Source organism: Pteropus alecto, unplaced genomic scaffold (genome assembly GCF_000325575.1).
Source record: "Pteropus alecto unplaced genomic scaffold, ASM32557v1 scaffold7, whole genome shotgun sequence".
NCBI classification, from domain to species: domain Eukaryota; kingdom Metazoa; phylum Chordata; class Mammalia; order Chiroptera; family Pteropodidae; genus Pteropus; species Pteropus alecto.
Window position 1 is genome coordinate 40,671,144 of NW_006494614.1, and position 8,705 is coordinate 40,679,848.

Sequence of the window (8,705 nt, forward strand, 5' to 3'; positions counted from 1 at the left end):
TTTTAATTTCTGGATTCCTTTGGCTAAGACTTATGAAATCATAATGACGTGGGCCCCAATGTGTCTAAATTACGCAGGTAATTACTTTGTTTTGATTGTCTAGGCATAGTTTATGAAGACTTTTAAAATTAGTATTTGTGGGAGCTCAATTGGCTTAATGTGTCTTCCATCTCAAAACAATTTTTACTCCCTTGGTCCAAACTCTCCCTCCCTTTAGTCAGACCCCTCATTCAGCCTGTCCCTTCCCAAGTGGAAGCTATGGCTCTGTTGCTCTTCTGGAGGGTAATGTCGTCAGGCAGAAAAACAGCCGAAATTCTAGCTGGTGGAATATGTTTCAAGTGGTCAGGGCACAGAAAAGAACCCAAACCTTTTGTTTTCACTGATTCCATATTTATTTAGCACCTATAAATGTGAGGTCCCATGTCAGGAAACTACGTGAAGCCAGAGAGGTGGGTCCTACAGCTTTCCAATAATACCACCTTTAGCAGGGCAAATTCTGTTTAATTATTTCACAGTAAAACCACACAGGATGCACAGGATGGTGTAAAGCACTCAGCCTCTGGTGCCAGGTGGACTGGGTTTGAATTCGGGTTTCAACACTTAGGCAAGTTATTCAATCTCCCCAAGTCTCATCTATACAATGGGGACAATGATAAAAACTTTGCAAGGTTTAAAAAGTAGCATAAAATATAAACTATTTTTTATGTTTACTTGACAAAACATAAAACTTTCCTCTTAAATATAAAAAATACTATATATTTATATTGTCCCACAGTAACTGCCAGCAGCCACCGGACAACTGCAGTGGAGACAGGCTGGGCAGAATTCCAGATGGGACGTTTAGACTCAGGGAAATGATCCCACAGGGAAGTCCTGAGGCCTCAGCCTACAGTTCAGTAAGGCTTTGCAAAGATTCTCCGTTCTCTTTTCTCAGCCCAGTCCCTCTTTGCAAAACCCCCTTTCCCCTGTGTGACCTCTACTTTGGGCATGCATACATTAAGGGTCACAAAACTAGTATGTGGCAAGGAACGAACGTTGGGCTAGGAGTTAGCTGATGAGGACTCTAGTCTCAACTTTGATATCAAACCATTATAGAACTTTGGCCAAGTCACTTAACTTCCCAGACTGGTCTGGGGCTGATGAAGAGAAAGAACCATTAGTAAAACAAACAAACAAACAATCGTGGAAGCCCTGAAGCATAAAACCAAGAAGAAAAACAAAATACTCTAGCCTCAAACTTGGAAAGTCTCTTTAAACCAAGAGTTTCAGAAAATTTAATATGAATTTATTCATTTTATATTTAAGTTTATGAGTTACACACCCACATTATGTCCCTGGTAAAAATTCTGAAGGGCCCCAGAAAAAGGCCACTTACATAACAGCGTTTTGGGGCCCACATTTGCTTTCCAATTGTAAACATAGAAGCCCGACCCAGCACCCTCTGGGAAAACCAACCTTTGATTCAAAGAGATGTTGTTCAACAATAATTTTTACAGTCCCAGCCATACCATCAGCCCACCAGGAAGTCTGAGAAGGAGAAGTAGGCAGCCAGAGGACAGAACCTTTCTCTCACCAGGAAGAAACTCTACCTCCAAGCAAGAGATGGGTAACTTGTTGCAACAGAAGGAAAGATAATTTAGCCATTGTGTTCACAATTAAGAAGCATCCCCCTTCACTCGTGAAAGCCTTTCAATGTCACTGGTGCCTGGAACCAAATGTAATCCTCCCAGGCTGTGACTGGGATGGAGGGCCTGCCACAGGACAGGGTCACAGTCAATTTGTGGCCTCTTTTGGGAACTCTGTAGTTTAGCTTGGGACGAAACCAATCTTCTCCACAGTCGCGGTGCCCCTGTGCCATGACAATAATGCCCATAAGCGGAGGAGCCTGCAGCTCACTGAAGGCATCAGCCACAAAAATGGCTCGGAAGAGACGGCGCAAACAAGCTGCTGTGCTCAGGCTCTGGTCCATGCTGTTGGGGGCCAAGCGGGACAAATCGAGCTCATAGAACTCCTTGGGACTTAGAACACTGCCTCCAAGGAGGATCAGCACTCGTGGTACTAGTGTCCTGGCAAAGAGACCCTCTAGGTGGCTGAGGACGCTCTCCAGTTCTGCCAGGGTTTGTCGGCATGTCCTGCTGCTTGCCTCAGCGGTGGCCCGAGGTTTCCTCTTCACCACATCCTCTGCCTATGAGGATAAAGAATGGTGAGAGAGAAGGCAAGGTAGGAAATAGCTAATGACCTTTGAAGAACCCTGTTGGGATATAGGAGACTTATGGGACTGGATTTCCAGTTCAATGAACTGCCACAGCCAAGACATTGGGTTTTATCATAGGGCAATATATCAAAAAGGAAAATATTCTTTGTGCAAAATCATAATTCTCCCATGCTTAGGACAGCAAAGACAGTGTTCTAAGATAGGAAGGCATCCAGAAATAAGCAACTGAAATACTTAAGGAGATTTGGTGGCAATGGTGGATGGCAAATTTTGCTGTACTACAAGTGATAACAGGAACAAGAATTATTTGGATTAATAAAGGTGATTCTGGAGTTGGTCATCTAATTAAACATGACAAACTGAACACATGCTTTTTTGTGCTTCCATGTGAAATACTACTAAATGAGAGAAAAAGGAAAGGAGGGAGGGAGAGAGAAAGAGAAGGAGGATGCCCAAGGGCAAAGAGAACTGGAGAGTAGACAACAATGGCCAAAGGCAACAACAAATTCTTGGAGGACAGAAAGCAGATGGAATAGTTGAAAAGAGCCAAAAACCAAGTGCTGACAGAGAGGACACCCATGAGAAGAAGCAAACTGATTCACACAGCAGAACCCCAGAAAGGCTCAGAAACTGCCAATTTAGGCGCTGCAAAAAGCAAGAGTGAACACGAGGACTAAGTGAAAACGTGAAGACCCTTAGATCACCTGCCAATTTCCTCCACCCAGAGAGAAGATTTTCCAATATTGATGTTTTAAGAGTCCTCCAGAGACCACTAAGGTTCTCAGCCAATATTCTTAAAGTCTATCTGCTCACAAGGCCCAGCCATGCATACAGAGCTTTCAAAGATTTATTCTTAAATATTCACCAGATACAGAATAAAAGCTTCTAACACTAATGTCAGAGACTGAAACAAATAAGAAAAGGAATCTGGAAGAAACTAAGCCAATGCAAGGAACAGAAGAAAATTTCAAAAATACAATAATTGATGTCCTCAGGGAATTTCATACAGACATGAAACATGATGCTATTATAAAAGGGACATGCAAAAATTAAGAAAGAGTCCTTAAGACTATAACTGCAAAAAAAGTAATAGAAGTGTTGGAACATAAAGCCAAGGAAGTCTCCCAGAAAGTAGAACGTAAAGAGAGAGAAAAATCTGGAGAGAGAAGACACTAAAAGGGTCAATTCATGAAGACAAAATGCAACACAAAATAGGAGTTTCAGAACAAGAAAACCAAGAGAAAAAGCAGAGAAGGTTAGACTATCAAAGATTAGACTGTGGAGAAAGAATGAAGCCATGAGATGAAACATCCCTTACAGTTACTTAAGTTGACAGGCCCTGAAGATTCCTTAGACCCCCTCTTTACCTGCCTACTATCTAACAGCCACAAAGCCTTCCCACCAATTTTCTCCCAAAGCCGGTGCCTACCTGGGAAGGTTTTCTGAAGAAGTGCTTAAGATGTTCATAGGGCAGAGGGAGTTGCTGGCGTTGGTACATAATATGCTTTAGAAGTTCACAAGTAAACCGACAACAGTCTTCCTGGCTCACAGGGCCCGGAAACACTACTGGCACCAAGCAGTCTCGGGGGCAAAAAGGCTCCGAAGAGTTGGGAGGTTCTTGGGCAGAGGTAGTCTCAAGCAGTTCTATCTGGGGGGCGTGAGTTTCCTCCGACTCTTCATACCACTCCAAATCTGGTAGGCGCACAGAGGGACAAGAAAGAAAAATGAAAAAAACTCAAAGACCAAAGCCAGTCTTCCCATTCCCTTATGGCCACATCTACCATCACTGCGGAGGGGACAATCCGGCACATACACATTCCCTCCGCAAACTCCCCTGCGGGCGGAGGCGGAGAGATTTCTGATCCCAGTCTCCCAAGTGATTTAAGTATCGGCAGGATGATGAGAAGGCAGGCGGAGAGGGGGAGGGGGGAAGTTGGAGGCAGGGTTTTGGGCTCCACTCAGAAAGTGGATGCCCTGATCTAAGTTGAAAGAAAGTGTATTCAAGCGAGGTCAAGAATACTGTCTTGATGAGGCCAGAGTCGGGGTTAACCAATGAGATCCAGGGCCGTGGGAGCGATGGAGTCACTGTGGCCGAGCCAGAACCAGGAGAGACGCCAGGAAATGCGGACAAGGAAGACGGGCCAGAGAAAGGGCCAGGGGTTAAATGACGGGAAGGAGCGGCGGCAAAGAAACAGGTCCCCCAAAGCTCCCCGAGCTCGGGACCCCACGCCTCACCAGGAACTGCGGAAGGAGACAGCACTTCCAGCTTCGGAGCCGCCATCACGATCTCCTTCCTCTTCTCTGTGCGGTTTGAATAGGCGCCCCGCGATGTATCATGGGAAGATCGAGTTGCCACTTCCGGCTCAGCAAGGCCGGAATAGGGCGCGGCGTCGCGGCTCTGTGCTGCAGGCTGGGCTGAGGTGGGTTTTGAAACTTGCGCTCCCTTTTTAACACCCTCGCCTAGGTACGCGGAACCCACAGGGAACCCACGTGCTCGCAGCCACTGAGCGATGCCTTCCAAAGGACACTATCCCTCAGGCATCTATTCTCTTCGGCGTTCACTATTCATTGTGCATCTACTTCGAGCCAGGCTCTGTCCTAGGTGCTGGAGACTGAGGCAAACAAGCCAGAAACGGGCGCTGTCCTCAAGGGGTTCTCTGCCTATAGATACAATGTGATGAATTATACCGTGGGATGTACGCGGGCTGTGGACGTGAACTACAGGGGCGCCTAACCTAGACGGGGTGGGAGCGAGGGGTGGTCCAGAGGAAATGTGCCCAAGAAACTGTCCTGTAGGATGAGTAAACGTAAAGAAGAGGGCTTAGTGGTCCTGGAGACCCTGAAAGACATGCGCATTCTCTATTCGAGGAATGAAACGAATTCAGGTTATAAAGAGTTATGACTGGGGTGGACAAACAGGATCTAGATCTTGGCAAGGCTTTATAAGCCATGTTAAAGACTTTAGACTTGATCCTGTAGGGGTTGGCGAAATATTAAAAGGTTTAAGTAGAGGAGTAGCATGATTAAATTTACATTTTAGAAATTTAATCTCTACACTGACTGCAGTGGAGAAATTAGATTACAGGGATGATAAGAGAGAAGGTATAGACACCAGTTTGAACTAGCAACTGTAATTACCCAAGTGCATGGTGAAAGAGGTCTGAACTAGAGTAGTCACAGCGGGTAGACAGAACTGGGTGAATCCCAGAGATATTTAGGAAGTCCAATAAGCATTACTTGGTCGTTGATCCCAGAAAGAAGAGGAGGGATAGAGAGAAGATGGTAAGAAGACAAGCAGGTTTTTCACTTCAGCACCTCTATGACCAGTTATGCCATTCAATGAATGAACACTAGAGGAGGGCCAGGTTTATTGGGTGTGGGTAAGGAGAAAATATGAGTTCAGTTTTTGATAGATTGAGTTTGCCACTCCACTGGACAGTGAAGAGATATTTAGGAACACCATTAGGAACAGAGATGTGTATCTGAGAGTCATCAGTATGGGAGTGGATAAGATCACCCCGGCAGAGTGTGTAGAATAAGGATGAGCTAAGATCCCAAAGACGCTAATGTTTAGATGAGCAGAGAGAAAAGAACCTATAGAGGAAACTGGGGAGTAGCCAGAGAAGTATCAAGAAAAATAGACAAGTATCAGATCACAGAGGCCAAGAAAAGGGTGTGTTTCAGGAAGTAGAGACCAGAGATCAAAACATACTATAAAAGTATAATGATTAAAATACTGTGGTATTGACTTAGGAATAAACAAATAATAAAACATAAAAGAGTCCAGAAACAGATATACATATATGTAAATTTTAGTATATGAGGAAGGTGACCTTTCAAAGCAAATAACTTGAGATAACTCCCTACCCATTTAGAAGAAAAGAAAATCAAATTAATTCCTACTACACATCCTATGAAAATTCTAAATAAATTAAAGATCTTCTGTAAAGGTACTATACACAAAGAATAAATGACTAATTACATACCAGGAAAAATGTTTGTGTGTGTGTGTGTGTGTAAACAGACACATACATATATATGTGTGTATATATATGTGTATATATATCCATCCATGACATATGTCCACAGCCATCTACTTTATAAGCAACCTCTCCAGGAAACTAAACACGTAAACCATGTGCCATCTCCCAGGACCCTGATCTCCTCCTGGACAGACATCCTTGTTCAGCCTATTGTTCTGCCAGCCTTCATTCCTATGTGTGGTAAGCCAGGTTGTTCAAGAATGCGGTATCGAAATGAATTATCCCCTCCCATCTCTCAAAAGTTCTCCACTTAAGAGACAAAGGGATTCAGATGAAGTGAAACTATGTGTTGGGGTGGTTGAAGGATCCACGAAGATGAGAGGACGAGTGTTATCAAGCGAGTGCAGCAGGCTCTGGTTATCAAGAGAGCCCAGAGCTAGTGGTGGTGAGAATGTTGAGGGGAACGGCCTTAGCTCTCTTTTCCAATACCCATCCTTCTTAAGATCTCTCACTGAGTTCTTTGATCTCAGTCTCTAAGTAGCAGTTTTCCTGGCAGGTTTGTCCCCCTGGCTAAGGTTGGCCTCTGCAGCTAACCTTTTAGCTAAACGGTTGAGAAGAGAGAAGTCACATGTTGTTTCAACCACTGAAGACCACATAATTGGCTGGGTCTGCTAGGCCCTTTTACAGATTTCAATCCTTCTGTTCTCACTGCTTTGGGGAGTTATGCCATGTGGACAGCAATCTATGATCAGTAACCTGCCACCTTCCTGTGGTCTTGGGGGGAAACCATGGAATCTGCCAAGTCTGAACTCCTGAAAAGATCACCAGAGGTAAGCCAACTGTTGCTGCTTCTAGTTTTCCAAGGAAAACTGAGGTCTGGATGAAAGGGCTATTTTATTTCTTGAGATGCTGTATGGGCATCTCATTATTTGTGAAGAGAGGGGAAGTGGACATACAATGAACAGTGAGTCATGAGATAGCCATGGGCTGGAAATTGAACCCTGGCGTCCTGACTCCCAGCCCAGCAACACTCTGCCTTTCCAGTGTCTTGTACTCTGTCTTATGTCGCTAAATGTGTTTACTCTTTGTTGACTGCAAAGAGTAAATGTGTTTACTCTTCGTTGACTGCACTCTGTCTTATGTCGCTAAATGTGTTTACTCTTTGTTGACCGCTCCCTAGAGAGCAAGAGAGATGGCTTGGCAAGAAAGTCAAAAGTCAGCGATCCTCTGGGGCCCTTGGCCAAGTTTCTTCTATTCTTGGTCACTTGCCGCCCTGGCGGGGCTGATGTAACCCGAGCCTCAGCCCCGCCCAAGTAGGGGCCATGCCCCTCCTACAGCCTTGGCTGTTTTAAAACCAAACCCGGTTATCCTCGATTGGTTCTGCTTCAAAACAAAAAGGAGGGGTTAATACTCGTGGCGGGCATCCTTGTAGCCCTCAGGCAGCAAGGCTGGTTTATGGGTTCGGGCCTCGTGTCGGAGCCACCGCGGTGTCTCGGGCTGCTAAAACCGGCCCCTGGAGGGTGCCAGCCTGGTAATAAGCAGTGACTACTGTGTAAATGTGGCATGATCGTCGTAACAATAACAGCCATAATTAGGCTAACCGCCATCCGCCTCCGCCCTGGCATTTGCCCTGACTCACCCCTACGGCACGTCGACCCGGTCGGAGAAGAAACTGAGGCAGAGGCGGAGCCAGCAGGCTGGAGGAACTAGTCGCCTTTAATTCTGCAACGCACCAGGTCCAAAACTTGTTATCTGGGATCGCGCTAAGGGACCAAACCCAGAAGCGCCCACAAAGCTGGATTCTGTAGTAAGCACTACGGTGACTGCCCCACCCCCCAGGCCGTGGGGCTCTAACCAGCCCTGTCTTCCCAAAGCCCTAGGAAAAGACCCGCTTAGAGCGCGCAGATTGGGAACAAGACTACAGCTCCCTTAAGTCTTTGCGCGCAAAGACGCGCTCTTTGTCTACACCCCGAAGCCACCTGCGGTCCGGTGCGCCGCGATACCTCCTGGGAGTTGTAGAGCGGCGGCAAGCCCTTTTGAGGGGGATCCCAGACTTGAGGACTCTACATCCCGTGGTGCAACGCGGCTGTTTCTGACGCGCCTGGAGCCAGAGTAGGGTGGGGGCGTGGCCTGCGCGGGGCCCCACCCCGCTCTCCTCTGGCTGGCCGGACGCGGCGGTGGCAGTAGGGGCGGCGGCGGCGGCGGCGGTAGTGGTGGCGGTGGCGGGGGGGAGGGGCCGGACGAGGGGCTGGCGGCAGCGGCGGATGGACTCGCGGGTATCGGAGCTGTTCGGCGGCTGCTGCCGGCCCGGAGGTGGCCCAGCTATGGGCGGAACCCTCAAGGCTAGGGGGGCCGGCGGCAGCAGCGGCTGCGGGGGCCCGAAGGGGAAGAAGAAGAACGGACGGAACAGAGGGAGCAAAGCCAACAACCCCCCGTATCTGCCCCCCGAGGTGAGCACCTGAGAAGTGGCAGGGTGAGAGGAAAAGCCTCTTTTCCGTCCCGGGAAT

At 47.2% G+C, this 8,705-nt stretch overlaps 2 protein-coding genes across 4 annotated transcripts in view; one reads left to right on the top strand and one right to left on the bottom strand.

The window, feature by feature from the left end:
• Window positions 1-1,238: 1,238 nt before the first annotated feature.
• MAD2L1BP (MAD2L1 binding protein) lies at window positions 1,239-4,555 on the bottom strand. Its single transcript, XM_006926506.3, has 3 exons — window positions 4,451-4,555; window positions 3,645-3,907; window positions 1,239-2,185 (listed from the first exon to the last, which is right to left on the bottom strand). Exons 1-3 carry the CDS (start codon window positions 4,494-4,496, stop codon window positions 1,673-1,675), a joined length of 822 nt encoding a protein of 273 aa, XP_006926568.1. The 5' UTR covers window positions 4,497-4,555; the 3' UTR covers window positions 1,239-1,672.
• Window positions 4,556-8,370: 3,815 nt separating this feature from the next.
• GTPBP2 (GTP binding protein 2) overlaps window positions 8,371-8,705 on the top strand; it is an 8,897-nt gene continuing 8,562 nt past the window's right edge. The window contains exon 1 of one of the 3 annotated variants that reach the window (XM_006926507.2): window positions 8,371-8,648. In XM_006926507.2, coding sequence (XP_006926569.1) covers window positions 8,463-8,648 — 186 coding nt within the window. In that variant the 5' untranslated portion in view covers window positions 8,371-8,462. The remainder of the gene's footprint in view (window positions 8,649-8,705) is intronic. The other 2 variants (XM_025042713.1, XM_025042714.1) reach the window with 2 other exon arrangements.